At 39.8% G+C, this 21,407-nt stretch overlaps 1 protein-coding gene across 1 annotated transcript; it reads right to left on the bottom strand.

Moving 5' to 3' along the window:
• Nucleotides 1–476: 476 nt before the first annotated feature.
• On the bottom strand, nt 477–6,382 carry LOC109467295 (prokineticin receptor 2-like). Its single transcript, XM_019765239.1, has 4 exons — nt 5,817–6,382; nt 2,701–2,821; nt 1,934–2,092; nt 477–1,022 (listed from the first exon to the last, which is right to left on the bottom strand). The coding sequence occupies exons 1-4, from the start codon at nt 6,380–6,382 to the stop codon at nt 477–479; spliced, it is 1,392 nt and encodes a 463-aa protein (XP_019620798.1).
• Between the last annotated feature and the right edge of the window lie 15,025 nt (nt 6,383–21,407).

The raw sequence follows: 21,407 nt of genomic DNA, 5'->3' as shown, positions 1-21,407 counted from the left end.
TTGCTCGTTGCGATAAACTTTTAAGGTATGTTTTCATACATTTGCTTAGGAAAGTGAATTCAACTTGATGACAGTAGAACGAGAAGAAAAAAATACTAATTACATCAAGCAAGCTTAAGATGCCATTGCTCTTAGTTTGTAAGGTGTGGCTTTTTTTTGCTTTGTCATAGATTTATTTCAAACAAAAGGCAGTGTCTATATACATGGATTTTTTTGTGATGGTCAAAAGACAATTGCTCTTTCTTCAGGAAATATTAACATTTTTTAAACAATTCTTTTAAATAAATAAAGTCCTTGGAACTACATGCGGTTCTGTTTTCAACATGAATTGGGTAAATTAGACCCCCGAAAAAGAACATCTGATTCTAGGTAATAATGCCAGAGGTATATACTTTGTTTAGAAGTTAGAATAAAACAAATTTTGAGGCGTTTGTGGGTTGATTGGTTAGTTAATTTTCTCATCCAAACTAATGCACTCAGAGGCGAGTATCAGAGGCCACTGCCGGTACGTTTCTTCGGTGTACCGGGGTAGAGTAGACGCTACACGCGGTGGTGCGGACCGGGGACAGGTACACCTTCCCCCGCGGGCTGCTGCCGTTCTCAGGCGGCAACACCGCCATCTCCACCTCCACCATCATCGGCCGTCTCCGCAGGCTTGACTTCACAGTGGGCTGGGACCCGTACCGGCTGATCCTCCGCCTTCTCCCCAGGTGTGCCCGCAAGAACCCGGCCAAGCTCCGCACGTACATCATGATATTCTCGTTGAAGACTATGTAAGCCACGGTGTTGATCATGCTATTGCTCTTAGCAAAAACCTCGGCGATGTAGAAGAGGTCTGTCTTGAGGTGGTAGGTCTGGAGAACGTCGAAGAAGTCCCGGACTAGGCTGTAGGTGTAGTAGGGCGTCCAGCACACCACGAACATGATGACCAGGATCAGCAGGTGGATGGTCTTCTTGCGGGACTTCTCTCTCGCTCGGCGGATGGACGCGTTCTCAGTGCCGGGGAAACGGCGGCCCCAGACCTGCAGGAACAACATGAGCTGCCTTTAGGCTTAGTGCTTGTAACTTAAACTACAGAATTTGATGCCCAGAGCAACGTAGTTAAGAGGTATCTGTCCTTATGTTTTTTAACGGTGTCGCTCAATGCAATGCCAATTATTTTTGGCCACTTCTAGGCTTAGAGCTAGAGGTACTTAGTGAGTATAATGTAGTTATGTCAGGAGATGGCGGTGGACCTATGTTTGGAGGTTTGTAGATTGTAATCGGACGGAAAGCAGCTGTTTGGAAGAGAGTTCCATAATTTTGCAGTCCGGGGAAAGAAGCTGTTGTTTAAAAATGACTTGGAAACAGGTATGTTGACGGTGTATTGATGAGGACTGGAAGAGAACCTAGTGGCACGCTGAAAGGTTCTGAGCGGCGGAAAAAGAAATCGAAGTGTCTACTAGCTTGAAGAGAAACTTGTCTTGGTTACTGTCTTAGCCAGATCTCTACCCATGTCAACACCACAGTAGTCAGAGGTAAAATGAGGTATGATAGTCCGCGTGTTTTTAGTATTTGTGCTTTTACAGTGCAGAATTCCTCTTCAAGTCCCCATCACATATCCAGAGCCCCCAAATACCGGAAGCTCCGAAGCAATCTGACCAGATTTTGGACACTCCTATACTTGATACTTTGACACTTTATATTTCAATACGAGTCGAATTTGAGTTAAATTTGAATCATATTTGACTAAATCAATTGCCCTTTGTGTATTAATGCACAACGGACTGTATTGTCCTCTTGCTATGCAAGTATAAAAAAATCAGTCTACTACTGCTAAACTGCAGACTTTTAAACACTACATACAGAAGCATTATACATCGAAGTCTAGGAAGGATATATGTCTACACAATGTAGTATTACAGTACTAGTATATTATGATATGTGTACGTACCTTGCACCAGACGAAGAGCAGACACAGGGCCATGCAGAGTGACGGCACCACGTACTCAGCCACCATCAGGAACATGAAGTACGCCTTGTAGGCAAATATCTGGCTCACTGGCCACGCCTGGACACAGGACGTGTGGTTACTGTTCCGTTGAGGGTGGGTCTGTGTAGAAATGGGATGCCATAGTTAACACAACGTTTCAAAACATTGTACGGAAATTTCAAGTCTTTTTGTTCGTCGTGGCGTGCTAGGCATAGTACTAGTGATAATGTCATGTGTCAAATATATATGATGTTTTAATGCATGTAAAAAAGGCCTGACAATTCGGCCGTATACGGATACAACGAGGTGGGGATGACATCTCATACTCATCACAGTAACTTCTGACTAAAGGTGAACATCATAATCCAGTAACTATTGACTAACGGTGAACACCATAATCCAGTAACTATTGACTAACGGTGAACACCATAATCCAGTAACTATTGACATCCAGTAACTACTGACTAACGGTAAACACCGTTACCCAGTAACTACTGACTAACGGAAAACACCATTATCCAGTAACTACTGTAAACTCTCTCTGTAACAGCTGCCGCAACCAGGACGTCGTTTTAGAGAAATAAACCATTCTTTAACCTGGTAAATGGCATGAAGCCAATTTTTCCACAAAGCTTGCTGATGATGATACACTCATCATTTGTCCTTTTTAATTACAAAATCCATAGGATATTTGCATGATATAATTACTTCATATCAATTTTTCCTACCTTGGCGTAGAGGGCCGAAGGGAGAGCTACCAGGGCTGAGACGGTCCAAACCACGGCCAACACCACAGCCACGCTCCGTCTCGTCTTCTTACCGTTAAACTGTCTTCTCACTACCAGGCATCTAGAAAATGTAAGAAGAATATACGTTCGGTGAATTCCAACCATTCGATAACAGTGTTTTCGGCGCCCTACTTCAAAAATGCCTGTGTTCCTATCCCTAGTAATGGTGTAATTGTTTGGAAGTGTTCCTAGAGACATTGCGTTCACTTTAGTGCAATTTTTATATCATTCAATTGAACACTTGTTAATATCCAAGCAGATATTTCGGCAGCTGCAATCTCCAGTAATAGTACAATTCTTTGGCGGTCTTCCAAGATCTTCTTTCACATTTGCGCAATTATTATATATCATTCAATTGAATACTGTTATCATATCTCCAGGCAGATATTTTGGTGGCTGCGAAAACAGTATCAAATTGGCTAGACAATATCCATTTTCCAGAGTTACCATTTACCACCCGTCAAGCTGGCGTGTAGCTGGTGTAAAAGAAGCTGCCATTGCATAAAAAGAGAGTCCGATAAAAACCACCCAAAACACGCCAAAAATAAGCCGAAGCCCAAATATCTGCTTTGGGAGAACACTGTTGTTATAAGAACTGGCTTGTGTGTTTGTTATGTTTACCGAAGGAAAACATTTTGTTTTTGTTACGTTTCTTCTTCTTCTTCTTCTCCTCCAAACAGTGACCCCCTGACCTGACCAACGACCTGATTACATAATGTTGCAATTTTATAGTAGGAGGGATTTAGATTCCTGTCACAATATATGTGAATGTGTTTGAGTAAGAATTAACAGAGCAGACCATATGCGAAGGTTAACATAATACATTTGCAAATGTTACTTTTTCTAGTTGGGTATAAGAAATGTATACAGATGTAACTGCTTGGCGTTTTATGTTCGGGCCAATATTCAATCGATAATCCTTATACCGTTTTCAACCAGAATCCAGATTGTTCAAGTAACGTGCTTGAACTACCGTACAGCACTATTGACATTTGCGTAGAGACCTATAGGCCTAGATAGCACCTCCAATCAAAGCACATCTATACGCATGAATGGAGCTGCTAACAAGATCGTTACCTTACGCCAGCGGCAAAGGCGGTTTAGATTAATTATATAATGGGTAGTTGTTTTTTTAAACACTTTTAAGTCGACTTTATGTAACGTCGCGGTAAAGGTTAGACACCCAGGTAATGAGATACGCCAAACCAGCCACTCAAGCAACTGGATGCTTTTAGAAACGGTTTTGGACTTTCAAAAATTTTGTCTTCACTTATTTTCATCAATCAATCAATCAATCAATCAATCAATCAATCAATCAATCAATCAATCAATCAATCAATCAATCAATCAATCAATATAGTTATAAACCTGCTTTTCTGAAAACTCTCCAGTGTCACAGACGAAAGGTAGTTTCCAAAATGATATCAAGGTGCCTGAGTAACTGTTTTTTAGTCCACAGTCTGAGCTGACAGTAATTTTTCTATGGTAGCATCTATACATTATGTTCTACATTTTATCACTTAGAGCTGTTTTTATCACTTAGAGAAGTTTCTATGGGCCTGACCAGTAGCTACTAGAAGCGTGATGTAGTCTAGATATCCCACGTTTTACAACCGTGTAATTTTCACAGCATCAGCAGTAATTATCGATACCATTACAGTCTCCTTAGTCGTTTAATGTAAATTTAGATAACGTGTGGGTAATTCTAGGACTACTTCAATCGTAATTGATCCATAAAACCTTTGATTACTGTTTCTGCAATACATCAAATGTTTATTTCAGCATTGCAAAGCATTTCGACTTCCGCTTAATGGTTTTAATCTTGGTCATAAAGCAATAACGGCAATATTGATTTTAAACTTAATAATGGTCTGTCTGGTTTAAATGTCAACAAAGTTGAGAAACGCACCGAAGTTCCGTTAAGGATAATATCTTGTCTAAATTTATAAAGTTTATCTGCGTTCAGAGGTGAAATAATATTGATTATCTTTAAAATGGCGTCTGGTAAATCATTTTTATTGCATTAGCATTAAAGTCCATCTGTGTTGGAAGATAACGTTATAGAAAAGGGTGAAATATGACTGTACTAGAAGAGTTAAGACAAAATCTTCGACAAGTATTCTGGCTTCAATGGGATAGCGAAACTTCTTTGGCAACCACATAAAAAATCAAATCACATTATTCTTTAATAATACATCATTCCGTTATTCTTATATTAGCATGAAAGCTTATTTGTGTTGATCAATACAGCGAAGACAGTTCAGCTTAAATTCTCGGCTGCTCTTTCGTCAATATACCGGTGCAATAGCGCAATTGGTAGAGTGCTCGCTTTGTAACCGGGAGGTCATGAGTTCAAACCCCGGCCGGGTCATACCAAAGACTTTGAAAATGGTACACACTTATTTCTCTGCTTAGCACTCAGCACATATGAGACAGGGTATGGGAAGGTCAAACACACAACACTACCAGCGGACAAGCTCCCTGCTGTAGTGCCCTGCACAACTGTATGTCGCCCAAGGACTACGGAAATGGAGATGGGCACCACCTTACGCTCTGCATAAGATCACGGGAGACCTTCTTCTTCTTCTTTCATCCACCTTCTTTAGCAGTGATGATTCAGTAACTATTCGTACCTCGGCGAAACTGGATCATCACACTGAAGAAGATTAACGTAATAGCAACCGAAAATTTGAGCTGAGCTGTCTTTGCTATGTTGATTTAAAGTATCATTATCTTATCATTGATTTATTCCTAATGTTTTTATATTCCAACATGTATTAATGGTGACGGCACACTCAAGTTTTTTTTCAACTTATATTATGCCGCAACCAACATAAGGTACAACACAATACTTTTTTTTCACCTGAGCGAAGCGAGGAAAGTCGTGTAAAATGCCTTTCCCAAGGACACAAGATCGGTGACATGGCAGGACACGAACCCGGGACCTCTTGGTTCCGAGTCGAGCACTCTGCCGTTACGCCACATGACCCCCAATCCTTAATGTTATTAACCTGATACTACTCTATAATGTCTATAGGCTGAGTAAAAAAACTGACCTGTCGATGGAGATGACCAGAAGAGTGTTTGTCGAGACGTACAGGCTCAACATCCGGATGAAGGAGACCACTTTACACATGGAGCCTCCCCACATCCAGTCCTGGTTCCGGATCACGTAGTAGTCCAACTGTAGCGGGATACAGAACACCGCCACACAGAAGTCAGCGAAGCAGAGATTGCTGATCAACATGTTGGTGGCGCTGCGGCTCTTCTTGTAGCAGAAGATGACGAGCAAGAGGAGCAAGTTGCCAAACCCGCACACCGCCATTACTAGGGAGTACACTATGCCGAGGACAGTTCGGATGACGGTGGAAGCTTTAGCGGCCTCCAAGTCGGGGTGAATAGCGTGGGTATCCATAGCAGCGGCCTCGAGAAGAAGTTGCTGGCAATACGACGGGATTTGTGAGAGTATGTCCTGAAAGCTGTTGGAGGCTGTGTGGTTGTAGTTTTGGGACAGATAGTGTAGACAGGAGGTCATGTTGAAACTGTGTGGGGAATACGTGCCGGTGATGTGCTCGAGTAGAGGGTGGTCTGTAGGATAAAGCGATTCTAGTTCTGAATCCATTGCAACGTCTGTATGAAACTATCTTTCAAACTGTAGAAAGTACCTATTCTAGAAAACTAAAACTTCCGTTCCGGCCAACGCTCTTGTACTGGTTATGCAATCTCGCCACGCGCGCTTTTTAATCTAGCTTTTCGTGGAAATCCGAGTTGGCATTCACACTTGAGTTCCGTATTGGCCTTGGTCTTTAGCGAATGTGAAATCGTTTATCTAACAGAAAGCTCTAATGGGGGTTGACTTCGATTCTTTCGACTCGACTGTGTAGCTCCACGTGCTGGGAATGCAGGGATGCTGTGCTCAAGTCGATGAATGAATGGATGTCTTTCCTTGAAGCTTGTGAACCGTGGCAGCATCGACCCAAAGGCTGAAAAGGCAAAGAACAAGATCTATCAAGCGTTAGTTGGAGAAAAGTGTATGAGGATGCATATGGATTTTTTTTAATCTGTACGCCATGTAATATCATCTTTACTAGAAACATTTAGGCATTTGGAAAAAAAAAAAAAAACTTGCTCAATGCCATATTGGTATATCTGTCGAAACCATTTCAACCCTGTTTGGCAGGCTTGCTATTTTTGCACGCAAGTTGAAAGTACATGATCAGAGAAGCATAGTTAGTCGCTACTTCGGTGAAGGTTAGACCTCCAGGTAATAAGATACGCCCAAAACAAGTGGATATGGTTTTGGGAATAGCCAGATGTTTCAGGTAGCACATGGCAGAAAAAAAATCAACTACCTTTCGTCAGTGACACCGGAGAGTTGACAGAAAAGCAGGTTTATAAGTACGAACTACTGTAATTCCTGATTTTTTCACTGTACTGATAAGTTCACTGTTTTCACTGTCACTTCTGTACAGTGAACTTATCATTACAGTTAACAAATAATTCCTGGACTTTCTTGTTCCTGCACCTGTTGCCACCGTGAATATATAGTTCCGTGAACATGTCCATTTTTCTCAGACCGTGAAATTTTGCTACCGTGAACATAAAGTGATTTACAGTATTGATTGATTGATATGCAAACAAGTGAAAATAAGTTAGTTGCTCTTGTGTCTTTATGCCCCGAAAACTCACATTCAGTGTAACTGCCACTTTTCATAAACGTCATAGGCTTATCTTTATTGCTTATGCCTTGCTTAGTGCTGGTCTCATGTGGTGTAGCGTGCCAAATTGACTTTTTGCTTACGCAGGACCCTTAGCCTTTAAGGGTCAATTGAGAACCAAAACCATTGTACGGAACAACATCATCTATCTGTGAAGGTCCATCAGGTGTTGTGCACCATAGGTCAACTACCTTTATCTCTTCTTCAAATCTGGCAGCTGTCCTTTGGTGATTAAATTGCTATTGTGTCCGTTCTATACGCCAACGGCGGACGGACGCCAGATGATTCGTAAATAAAGGTCGACAGACCTTGTGCATAGGTCAATGCCAACTTTCTGAAGTCAAAAGCAAGTCCGGATGTTTCGGTGAACTTCTAAAGCGAACGGTGATCTTTGTACAGTTGCCTTGAACCTAGCTGCTGCCGCCTTTGGATTTGAAGTAAGAAAATGTGTTGCAAGTTTGTAACTTCTAAAACTTTTGAACGTGTTGAAGTCTGACAAATGAACAACGTAAGCTTGGAACAAATAGGAGATAACTAATCAGACGTAGGCAAACGAAAAAAGAAATAAATGCTTTAGAAAAAGCTAGCAAGATGGAAATACGAATAGCTGTTTGGGTGACGTGAATGTGATGGCGATGTGTGACTCAAATAATTGGTCACCTTGGTGACTTGAACTGGACTTATACTAATAAGACTTTATGCAAATGTGTAAATATATAATAAGCTCTTTTTAACATAGAAGGGATATTCTGTAATAATTTATAAGCGGTTACATGTTGGGAATATGCGTTACTTCTCGTTTCATTCGGCAGGTCTTTCCCTCATGACACCTGCTTGGTTTTCATTCATGTGGTAATTTTTTTTGCATCTCTGTTCTTTATTGAGTATCGAATACATGTGTAAATAGATGATAAACAGTTACATCACATTCATCAATTTCTGTCTGTTTGAACAAATCTTTCACTTAATTATCCTGCCAAATTGTCTGATACCTTTACATTAATGGCAAAAGATACAATCGTATCATAGGATAGAATTACAAACATTTTGTCGTTACTTAGTAATATTTGCAATGCGAGAGGTACATATACATGGATAGTTTCTCTACCTTTAGTGATACATTGGCATATTTCAGAATGGTATACAACTAACAAGGCTGATTTAGAAACTACAGAAAATATGCACATATCTTTTTCTCACAAATGCACATAGACTTATGTGGTAATTTTAAACATCCAAACGTCGAGCGATCCAAACAGTGAACCGACCACCGAACGTAATCCTTTAGCACTAAGTCGAGGAAATCCTCACTTTGTACGTCAGAATGCTAGCTCCTTTGGGTAATCTTTTAAGAAGACCTGGCTTACGCTCATAGTTTATTAACACGTATGCATGCATTCGAAGAGCTCACTTGGTGTTACGAGAAAGCCACATAAAGCCTGTAACAAATAGTTGGTATTTAATGGAGCGGTGCACCGATGTCAAAGAAAATAACCAGGCAATCCATCACAGCTGTACCCAGCCTGTTGCTGTTAGTTGTCGCAATCAGTCACGAAGAAACACAGAGAGCCTGCTTGGCCTGAGGCAAATCAGGTCACTGGCCTTTGCTAGAAAGCTCGTCAGACGTCAGAACTTTCCACCTTGATTTAATGTTTTCATCTGCGTACGGAAATTCAAGTTCGATTCAAGATGGATTTATTGGTTCTCTGCAGTTAAAAACAACTGAATTGTAAACCAATTTACAAAAAAATTAGTATATTAAAACTGCAGGTTTGCAATCAATATAGGCGTACGATCAACAAAACAATAAAAATACATGTTTCATACATTATAAATTTCCCGGACAACATTTGATACAGAACAGTGTACTACATTTAAAAAGACAACAGTCAGGGGTTCAGTCCATAGTTATTGAGGAGCCGGACCATAAACGGTATAGGCGAGTTCTTATATCTATTCTTGCTCTCGGACCTTAAAAACATTATGAACCTCTTTTACATGTTCTCGTTGATATCTTGTTTTGTTACTTGTTACTCGTTAGCTTATTAACCTGCTAGAGTTACCCACCACTGTATCCTGTAAGTTTCTATGTTGCTCAATAAAAACCCTTCCCCTAAACACCAGCCAACCAGACTTAGGCCAGACCTACCTTTTGATAATTTGAATTAAATTTGTGTCAAATTTTACTGCCAATTTCACACGTACACCCCGACCTACCTCAGAACACAGGCCAACATCTAGCCAACCATGGCCGAACCCTTCGTCATCACCCGAATGTTTTAAACATTTTGAAACATTCGGCCGGCGCAGCCGAACAGTAGCCGACCCGGTACAATATTAGCCAACCTTGCTCCTAACCTACTCCTAACCAAAGTTAAGGGAAGTCCGGCTAGTTTTCTGATTGCATATGTGTCAGAGACTTTATCAAAATTAAACACAGGGGAAATATTAGAGTCTGTTTGCAATTTGAAAATCTCTCATTCTATAATCCTCCTGAAAATACCTTCCTCTATTGAAGTACGTTTTGCAGGTCATATAAAACCCAGTCACGCCTACAATGACGTTAAGTTACATATATAACACAGCTATTGCGTAAAAGCTACACTTTTCATTACGAGACCCATGAAATATTGAAGCGACTGGAATGAGACATTTATTGCTGTTCATTGCTTTTGCAATTTAGATCAATACTTGCCGTAGAACTGTTAAACCAACTTGACCTTGAACGATGCACCAACAATTTGTTGACAAATGAAGTAATAAAACGGATATGAATAATTTATTTAATACCAAGTGGAATTGATTTTCGTTGGTTTTGCAATTTAGATCTCTACGTGTGGGGCTGATCTGTTAAATCAAGTTGACCTTCAATTCTCCACCAACAATTTGTTGACAAATGAAGTAATAAAATGGATATGAATAATTTATTAGCCAGCTCAAGCCCGATAACCAATCCATCGGGGGCTCACGGGTTTCTCTTCGGTGTTTGGAGTGTTGCCAGCCCGCTCAGGCCTTTTACCATACGCCGGGGAACGTTTTGCGGTTTTAGTTTCAATTATTCGCTATGGGATGCTAGAAATTAGAAACTAAAAAGAAATAGGTCGTCCAAAAAAGGCCTGTGCTTAGAAGGATACGGCTAGTGAAGATTAACTATTCTTAAGAACTGCGATAATTAGAAAGGCCTGTAGGAAACTTATAAGCTACACAAAAAATAAGAAATCAAACCCAACAATAACCATATTAGAACTAGCATTAGTACATTTAATAGTATTATTTTATTGTTATTTTTACCGTTTACCATTATTTTATAATGCATGTTCTATTTTCTTGCAATTAGCTCTCGGGCATGAATTTGCAATAATGTTTTATATATATACATATATTAAGCTACGTGTATTAAACAACGGCATCTTATTGCCACCATCGGGACCTCTACATGTAGCCGAAACCTTGCAGTTACCGTAAACCAATGATTAGCCAGGAGTGCCATTGTAATGTTACAACCCAGGCTATTGTTAACGTTAGCACATTATAGAAAAAAGCCTATGGTTATGTTTCTTGCAATGGAAACTCGATAGACTTCAAACCCTGTGTAAAAACTAAATGCTGCCTGGAAATCCCTTGTATACTTTGACGACTACACTTGAAGGTGATTTTGTATCCTTCACACACACGTAAGGGCTGTTGAACCGGGGAAAGAAGCTGTTCTTGTAAAACGACTTGGAGACAGGTATGTTAACGGTGTATTGATGAGAACTGGAAGAGAACCTAGTGGCACGCTGAAAGGTTCTGAGCGGCGGAACAAGACGTGCAAGTTCTCCTGAACATCCTAACATCTGTAAGTGAAATGCATGTACAAGTACATTTTGTTAATGCTACTACATGCCTCCAGGACTATACGGCCTTGGATTTTTAGATATAAATAGTATCATTGTTTATTAACATCACCACATCAATATACTTTTTTTATTGAGCATCATATATTTTTGGGGGATACAGTGGTCGGAAGCTGTAGCAGGTTGCCAATCTTAGCCCCACCACTGAGAAACTAGAGTACATTCAATGGCAAATAAAGGTAACAAAATGCACCTCAAATGGCTTTTCTATATCCACCCAGTTGTAAAATGGATACCTGACTTCGGATGGGCTCCGTCTTCTAAAATACCTTGCCATAAACACATGGGGACTAAGAGCCCACTCCCCCTCACCGCCTCGAAGGCTTTGAGATCTTTTCCTTCACCTTTACTTCTTATTTAGTATGAGGAACATAAAATTTAAACAATTAGAGCAGCCAATTGCATTAACTGTTTCCCTTTATACATACTGTGAGCATTTGGGTCAAGCCTTCTGGTGTATTCCTCTGGTAATTCATAATGGCTCGTGGCTGGGCTGTATGCCGCCATGTCATGTCTGAAGTGAGGTGTTCAGCATGAGGTTGTTAACTACACATCCTGTCCAACATTTGGATACGCTTCAGTGAAGGTGCGGCACTGTGAGCATAACGAATGCCACACTTATCTAATGTCATGGATGACACCCACGCGCACATTGGCTTTACATGGAAATATCACCTCCGAGGATGTTCTTGCCTGGGTGCCATCCTCCGCAGTCCATGGTAGCTAGCGACAATAAGGGAGCCGGCGGTAACTAAAGAGGATGGCACCAAGGCTGCCGAAGCTCCGCGGAACTCAAGAACTCAGCACAGTGTAGACTCATAAAAGCTGCAAAAGGCCAGCATGTGCCGGCTTGTCGTAAAAGTCGCTATGTACTACTGCAAATTCCTAATACCAGCTCTGTATTCCTGTGGTTTAGCAGCATTTTTTCTGGCCGGATTTTATTTTACACCAATCGGTGTAACACAACAGCTTCGCAGGCGGGCCGGCAGCTGGCTATACACAGAACGACTTGTTACACTTATCTAGCCTTTGCACATCTATTTCATTAGAGATTTATCTCGAGTGGCGACTACCTTGGTATACTCATCTGAGTTTTGCAAATTGCATATCTATTGGGAAATAAGCTATTCTACTGCATTACATGTAACTGATGGTGAGTTCAGCACCAAGGAGAGGTATAACTCCAAACATTGTTGAAACCTATCCAGTGATGATAAAACTACTGTACTTGGTGTGTATCTGCTTAAACTGCCATCTGCTTTGCCAGTTCGGTTGGTGGAGTGGTCGTTATATATTTTATTATCAACCCCATGGGCTAAGTACTCGTTATGTACGAGCAACATGTCACATAATTGAGTTCGGGTATCTAGCTGCAATTATTTGCGCATTTCGTGAGCAGCCTTCCATAGGGTTACTAGACATGACATACGACGTTTAAACATGGCTTTCTTCTTTGTCAAACGTCTTCTTCAGTCCTAAAAGACCCTCTTAACTTTCTCACATCATCAAGTTTTTGCACGCATTTTTGAGATGATGCAGTAACCACACTTGGCTCATTGCGCTGGTTCGCATGCAACAACATGAATACATCTGATGATGCAGAAGCTAGTTCCTGCACAGCACTTTCTGAAACCGTCTGACATTAATCAACCCTTTAGGGTTATGGCATTTTCAGTCTCACATAGCATTAAGCATTTAAATGACATGGTACTTTGGTACACACGAGTACAAGCTGAAGAAGCAGAAGCCAGTCCCTACAGAACTTTCTGACATTGCCTGACATTAATCAACTTTTATGGCGATGGCATTGTCAGAGTCTTAATTGCAGGAGTTGTAAATTTGTAAACTTTATTCAGCAATCAACTTTGTAGTCTTTGACAAGACTAAATTGGGTTGATTTTACATTTCATTCATAAAAAACATTACATTTAAAATACCATTAGTTTAAAAAGACAGCGAATTTCCGATATTGTTAAAATCTCTCAACATTAAATATACAACACAAGCATAAAGATTTCGCGGGCTTTACATTGACGAAAGAGTTCTGGGTATGAAAGAGTTTTTGTGTCTATTTGATCTGCTGAGTGGTGGTTTCAGTCCCGTACGGCGGCGTAAGTTGTAGGGTGTCTGAACCACTGGGGGCAGGAACAGTCTACAGGGATGTGTGGTGTCTTTCAGGATTCGCTGCAGCTCGCGTAGAGACGCTTCATGTCGCCTAAACTCTAGCGTGTGTAGTTGCTGGTGCTCAGTGCCGATGATTTTGCAACAGAGTTTTTGGATTTTTTCCAGCTCATTTGACAGATTCTTTGGAAGCCCTCCCCACACAGGTGATCCGTACTCCATGACAGGTCGGATGAATGAAGTATAGATACTCAGTAGTACGTCAGAGGGTAGTCCGGACTTCCTGGCAAGTCGTAAGTAGTGGATACGGGGTTGTACCTTCGAGATGATGCCTTTGACATGTTCATCCCATGTGAGATCACTAGTAACAGTGACACCCAGGAGCTTGAATTTCTTAACTCTCTCCACTGGCTGGCCGTTTAACATGAGTGGCGGGGGATTTACCGGGTCTTTACGGCAGCTTATTAACATGTCTTTTGTCTTTTTGGCATTTGCCTCCATACTGTACGATGTTGCCCATGACTGTACAGCAGTCATTGATGTCTGCATCAGGCCAGGAAGAGATCCCATCAGGCACTCTAACATCACCACATCAATATACATTTTTTATTGAGCAACATATATTTTTAGAGGACACAGTGGTGGGAAGCTCTAGCAGGTTGCCAATCTTAGCCCCACCACTGAGAAACTAGAGTACATTCAATGGCAACTAAGGTAACAAAACAGCAAATGGTCGATAAAAACGAAAACATATAAAAACGACCATAATATTAAATGATCTTCATGTCAAACACAGTAACAAAACATCAACAAGTAGCAAAAAACAGCAAATATCAAAGCAGGAAATAGGCGATAAAAACGAAAACATATAAAAAACGACCATGACGTTAAATGATCTTCATGTCAAATGACAGCAACAAAAGAGCAACAAGTAGCAAAAAACAGTAAATATCAAATCAGGAAATAGGCGATAAAAAACGAAAACATATAAAAAACGACCATAATGTTAAATGATCTTTATGTCAAATGACAGCAACAAAAGAGCAACAAGTAACAAAAGAGCAACAAGTAACAAAACACCAAATAACAAAACAGCAAATGAATAATGGGCGACAAAAACGATAACATATAAAACGACCATAAATGATCTTCAATGTACTTGCTTGTATTTGGACATACCTGGTGTTTATTGCTATAATGGATATCATAAAACTGAGACGAACCCAATCCCATTTATATTTCAGATTGTATTTATATAGAAATTGCAATTTTACAGGTTCAGAAGTATGTCTAGTGGGACAAACTGCAGATGGAAAAATAAACTCGAAGATTTCCATCATACGAAACTGCAATATCCTGCAATAATAATAAAACGGCATGTGGTTCGTAAAATAGTAATAGTAATATCAAGTTCAAATTTCAACGGAACGGTTGGACGATCTATCAAAACACGAAATTCACACCACATTGGAAGGGGGTGTGGATACATGTTAATATTACGAATAAGAATAATTGCATTTGTGAAGAAATAGCAATATAGTGCATTGCAGTATATATAAAAAAATCACATACAGATGTAAAAACCCCTCTTGCAATAGAAAATCCAAGGGATTGTAAGCCTATGCGATACTGGAAATCTATTGTCTGCTTTTAATATTTTAATATCCAGTTTAAAACATTTTACTGTGATGTGAATTGAAAAAAAATCGCCTGCAGATCTAAAAAAACACATCTTGCAATTGAAACTTCAAGGGATGGTAAGTCTATGTGATATTGACTGTTCAATGGAAAGCCATTGTCTGCTTTTGACGATGGCATTCAAAGGTGCTTTAGCACTCTCCAATCATTCGAGAGTGCCTCTGGGCTTCATCCAAGTACCCATTTGTATGATGGTTGAATCACTGATGGCCATTTCTTATGCCACTTTGCTTTGTCTAAAAGACGTAACATGTTCCTTATCCCTTGGAACTGAAACCAGAAGGTATATATTACCAACACTCGTTATTAAGAAATCACTTTGGGTGCCTTTAAAATGCACTGGTTGGAAATATTACATTCTAAAGGCCCTCCAAAAAGATTTTAGGGAAGTAGAATGGGATTTTCACAGTCAATTTCTTGGTCATTTTGTAAATGTTGTTAATGTAGTAAGTTGCATTAACCCTATCCCATATGATATGGAAATTGTTGCCAGTTTCATATAGTAGGCTGCTTCTATATCTATTTATTGGCGGTACCCCCAAAAAATAAGAGAGTCCTAACCTAGCTTGTTTTGTTTTGTGGGGGGAGGGCTATTTCAAATCTTCCAAGTATGAAATGATGAAAATGTGATAAGAAATGGTAATAAATGTCAATTGACAGAAATGACAGATTTCCTCATCCAGAATACTTTGGGTTTTGAGATTTTATACATCCGGGCTTTTTATTGTATATTTTTATATAGGGTTTTAAACAAAGAATTTATCGAGACCGGACACCCCTCTGTGTGAGGGGTCATATACTTGGACCAGACCGAGAATAGCTTAATCATGCCAAAGGTCAATGGTCGCGACCACTTTCACGCTCAAAGGGGTGTTTTGGGGCCATTCAAAGGCACCATTTTCTCGCCCAAAAACACATATACAATTCAAACAAAAGAACGTGCATCATCTGCAGCCCAATAGCAAAACATATACCGAGTCTCAAAAGAATCCGTCCACTCAAACGCGAGAAACAGCTGCGAACATGAAAATCTAAATCTCTCTCAAAACCCTTCCGCGGAAGGATGTCTCCTCTCCCGAAGGTAAAAAAAGACCACCCGGAACATCTTTCGTTTACGTGCATAAGTTATAACGTGTGTCAGTAGATTTCCTCTGAATGTCAATTGGGCACCGGTACCATTAGCCCTTGAAGATGTGTTGCGTGGGCGGGCAGACGGTAATTGAAAACAGCGGGGAGTCTATGCTTTAGATTCGTGAGGCGAAGGCAGCAACTCCATGGCACCACTTTCTAAGAGGTTCGAACTGCATTAGACCCGAGAAAGTGTATTCCAAATTATAACTTAGTAATATTTTCACGAATGTTTGACATCTAGGTAAGGCCACAGCAAGTAATTTTTATGGATGACATCAGCGCGTGCATTAATTTTCGTTTAAATTTTGGAAAACAATGAAGAAATTCCTTTTTGACCTCTGACAGTGGTCAACATGCCGGAATGTGGATGGCAGAAAAATATTAAGAGAGAGGAGACAAAACAAGAGTTATTGTTTCGATTTTTTTTTGTCCCGTCTTGTTTTTTTTTCGCCTTGTCGCATTAGGGTTTGGAGTATTGGGTGGATGTTATCCATAGAATTTACTTGCTGCGGCCTAATGAGATACACAAGAAAATTGTTACTCAAGCAACTTCATGGTTTTGAAAACTTGTCAGAAGTTTCAGGTAGCATCCGATACTTTTCTTCTGCGAGTAACGCGACCTGTAGTCGAACAGATATTAATACCAAAATATGATTTATGCTCATTAAAAGCACAAGTTAATGTCATCGGGTCAGTTATGATTAGCTCCTGTTATTTGAGATAATCAAGAGATACTAAAGTGAGAGGTCAAGAACAGCAAATGAGGTACAATAAATTTGCGTTGAACTTTTAAGCTAGCACATGGAACTCTGGTCTACCTCCCACGCCAGACAATATTATGAGCTCCTTATAAAATGTACAATATATGAAAAGAAGAAAACGAACTGATACACTTTTTGTCATTGATTATGAAAATAAGATCCTAATTCATTTCCATCATGGATGATATCAGTTGATCATGTCCAGAGATATAAAAAAAGCGGAAGGTCTGCTGCAGTACCTAGGAAAGCAACCAGAGGGACCAAAATCTTACCATTTCTATGTCTCATTAAGACCTACCCACCTACCAATTTTCATAACAATACAATATAAAGCTTCTTGAGTTATGCTGTTCACAGACAGACAGCAAAAATGCAATAGAAAACATGACCGTATTGGCGAAGAAGGAAAGTCTAACATGCATCTAATACTACTGCCAAGCACACACTTTTACGTTGGCGTGGGTTGGTTGACGCACGGTACTGGCAGGCTGACGGCAATCATACCCCAAGAGGAAAATATGAGATGATTAGATGCCTTTATGTTAATACCCAGTCTAGGCCGAGAAAGGCTAACCAAAACAAGGCATCCACATGGCCAGGACTCACCCCGAGTCCTGCTCCCCAAAATAATTCTTGTCACTTTTGACAGTTTCAGGTCGATATTTCATCTCAAATCCTTCTTGGCACCACCCACAGTTTTCTTACATCTATATATTTTACCCACTGTGACGAAGACTTCGTCTAAGCAATATGTCGAAGTAATTATCTTCTTTCTTCCATTATCTCTATAGGCTGTGCTATAAAATAGCAAGACGCTGATGATTTAACTACGCAAAACTGCACACATTGGAATTAAGTCGTTTGAAAAGTCATGTTTGGCAGCCGTGGGTGTTGAAAGTAAGGCCATGTTGATTTGATTATATGGATGACATCCGCGCGCGCATGAATTTTCGGCCGATTAAAAAAAAAAGTTTTCAACCATACTGTAAATCGTACAAAACAGTTGCAAAATGAGCAAAAATATACCGTAAGTTACAAAAAGACCATACCAATGTCGTAGAATGCCAAAATGAAACGAAAAAAGACAAAATTTTAAAGAAATGAACTTGAAGACTAGATTATTCGCCAAACCATATTCTGTCCCATTTGTTCAACCCTCATGACCACGTAGATTTCATAATGAAAACATTTTTTTCAAAACTTTTTTTTTATTCGCACGCGCGCATCAATTTGGGGTTCCCGGAGGATGTCATCCATATAATCAAATCAACATGGCCTAACCAGGAAAAACTTGATGGCAACAGCATTTGGATCAATGCTTACATCTCCATACGATATTGGCCTACATCCCAGAAAAACTGTCCCAGACAGGTCAAAGGCCCCTTTTCAGCGTAATCGAAATGAAAGGTTATACAAATGTTGCGTTTTCAGACATATTATCAAACGTCTGACCCTTTTGAGTCATGTCAAAAGGTGTTGTATCTTTCCAATTTCGCAATTTTCCTCTTATTATTAAGACCTCATGAGTAGATGACATATCCATGTGTTGAAGGCACGCAAAGCAATTTCAGGAAGCGGCAAAGCAAAATGAAATATTTTGGAAGAGTAATCTGTGGAATGTGTTTGATATCAATTTTTTTTGCCATTTCTTAGCACATTTCTGTCATCCTTTTTAATTAATGTGTTTAAAATAGCCCAAACAACCACGTGAGGTGTCCCAGTATTTTTTGGTAGCACCAATTGATAAGTACGAGCCTATTATCTATATCTATCTGTATCTGTATAGCCGGTATAACCGCCCTTCGGCGTAATACACCAGCTTCGCAGGCACGCGGCGCGGCGGCATCTAGCTATCTCACACCGAACGACTTGTTACACTTAATCTTTGCACATTTAATTGCAGGCGTTGTTTAAAGCTTTCTAGTGATGATGCCCCAACTGTGCTTGGTGGCAACGAATTCCAGTCTACGATAGTTCTGGGGAAATACTATGCGAAGCAAGCAACCGTTTTCCGCCAGCAACATCGCATTTATTATTCCTCACAAAGATCAGTATGCTTTGGAATAGGGTGGGTTCAACTTGAAAAACACCCAGAAAATTGACTTTAAAAATCCAGTTTTGTAGCCCTGAAATCGCTTTGTATGCTTTTATTGCTACGACCGTAAGGTCAACCCAAGCAAAGACCTCAAGATATGAAAACTGTCTGTTAGCATCAACATCAGAATATCAAAGAACGTGCTTGTATCTAGGCATAGATTGTTTTTACGTAGTTTAGAGATTAACCGAATCTGTCGGTCTTCGTTAGCTATCTGGCCCAAGTGCTGTAGACAAGTGATTTTTTCGTAATTCAACTTTTTTGAGTTGGAGAAAAGTTTAATTTTCATGATAAAATATTACATTTCATTTTACATGTTTGTGCAACTTCTCTTCTCTTACGTTTTCAGTTGGACCCATGTATCGGTCAACGGTTTAATTTTGATCATGAAAATACATGATTTATTTGTTTGTGTGATTTTGTTCTCTGATTTATTTATTTTATCTCATGTATCCATCCCTTAAACAGTTAGATAAAACGGTGAAGCTACTTGAAAGAACTAAATTACACTTGCACGTGTTTTCAAGAACTGTAAGTCTTGTCTTTTGTGTTGCAGTACGTGACAGCATGCAACGTGCCTTTACTTTATTACATTCATGTCTACTTCACAAGAGATCAAAGTTACTTTACACAAGCTAAATTCAAATTACTTCCTCTGAATGCATTACTGCCATACGGCGCCTGGCCCGGTGTTCTTTTCTAATACTATCATCGTATCGCCACCGTAACAAAAACATTCTGTGATTGGATGTCATTGATCAAATTTTATTACGTAGGCTCTGTTGAATTTTGTTAAAGCGAGCACATCTGGTAGTGAGCACACTTGGTGTGGGTGCGTCATGGCTTTGTCATTATCTTCGTCACGACGGCATATTTTCCGTTCATGGGGTGTTTGTAATCCTTGGATGCATGGTACGACAGCCATGCACACATTTCAATTAGAAGTATTTCAATCCAGAATAAGGCCACAACAAATAATTTTATGGATGGCATCTTCCGCAGAATCTAGGTCTGATAGGTAGGGCGAAAAAAAAAACATTTTCAAATTTTGACATCAGATCTTCATTATAGAAATGCATGATTTATGCGTGATTTATATTCATCTCAATAATTGAGATGAAAAACATGATAGCATAACCAATAGGTCTTTTATTTCTAAATTCAACAGTATGACCTGTCCTTCTAAATGTGTATTGCATTAAATAGAACAATTGGAAAAAAGGGTTTGTTGAACCATCATGGGCAGCTACTACACTGCTGGATAATATGCGATGGAACACTTTAGACTTTCAACATCTGCCATCAAAGGCAGCAATTGTGCCTCAAATCACTGAAACAGCTTTGAAGAATAGACATTAGGGCATTTTGAGACAGAACTGATAGGCATATATGACATATAACCCATTTTCGGCTTGTTGACCACCATTGAAGAGCAACAAAATGTCTTTTCCCCAAATTAGGTGAAAATCAATGCGCGCACTAGCCGTGGCCTAATCCCACCGAAGGCGTCATTGCTATACAATGTACCTGTCATCAGCTCACGGAAGTAAGGAAAACACGGAACAAAACCACCCTGTCTCTCACATCCGCTACTTTTAACAACACGCACGTCATACGCACACGGCATTCAAAAGAACTTTGTCAACATCTCGTTTGCAGAAGAAAGCTCCCATCCGTTGGAGTGGTATTGTCATTATATAGATAACAGTTATGACGCAACGACGAGCATGCTTCACAGAAATTAGCTTTTTAATTAACCCCCTGCTACCTCATTATGTACGTAAAAAGGAAAATAGTGACTTCCAAGTAGGTACATGTAATTTTCTAACCTCCTTTGTACATCTAATACAATATGCTCTCTACTTTAACACATGTTCTAAAACGAACCATTTCAATTAGTATCAACCCTGCAAATGCATTTTTAAGCCAACTCTAAAGGTTAGATTTTTTAAGTAAGAAAAGCCAATTAAGTCTCTGACAATGCCATCGCCGTAAAACTTTATTAATGTCAGACAATGTTAAAAAGTTCTGTAGGCACTGGCTTCTGCTTCTTCAGCTAGTATGTACTCGTGTGTACCAGAGTACCAGTCATTTAAAAGATAAATGCTATTTGAGACTCTGACAATGTCACTAACCTAAAGGGTTGATTAATGTCAGACGGTTTCAGAAAGTGCTGTGCAGGAGATGGCTTCTGCATCATCAGATGTATTCATGTTGCTGCATGCGA

This window comes from Branchiostoma belcheri, unplaced genomic scaffold, assembly GCF_001625305.1.
Source record: "Branchiostoma belcheri isolate BF01 breed outbred unplaced genomic scaffold, Haploidv18h27 scaffold18, whole genome shotgun sequence".
Classification (NCBI taxonomy): Eukaryota; Metazoa; Chordata; class Leptocardii; order Amphioxiformes; family Branchiostomatidae; genus Branchiostoma; species Branchiostoma belcheri.
This window is presented reverse-complemented; position numbering and strand designations above follow the sequence as displayed.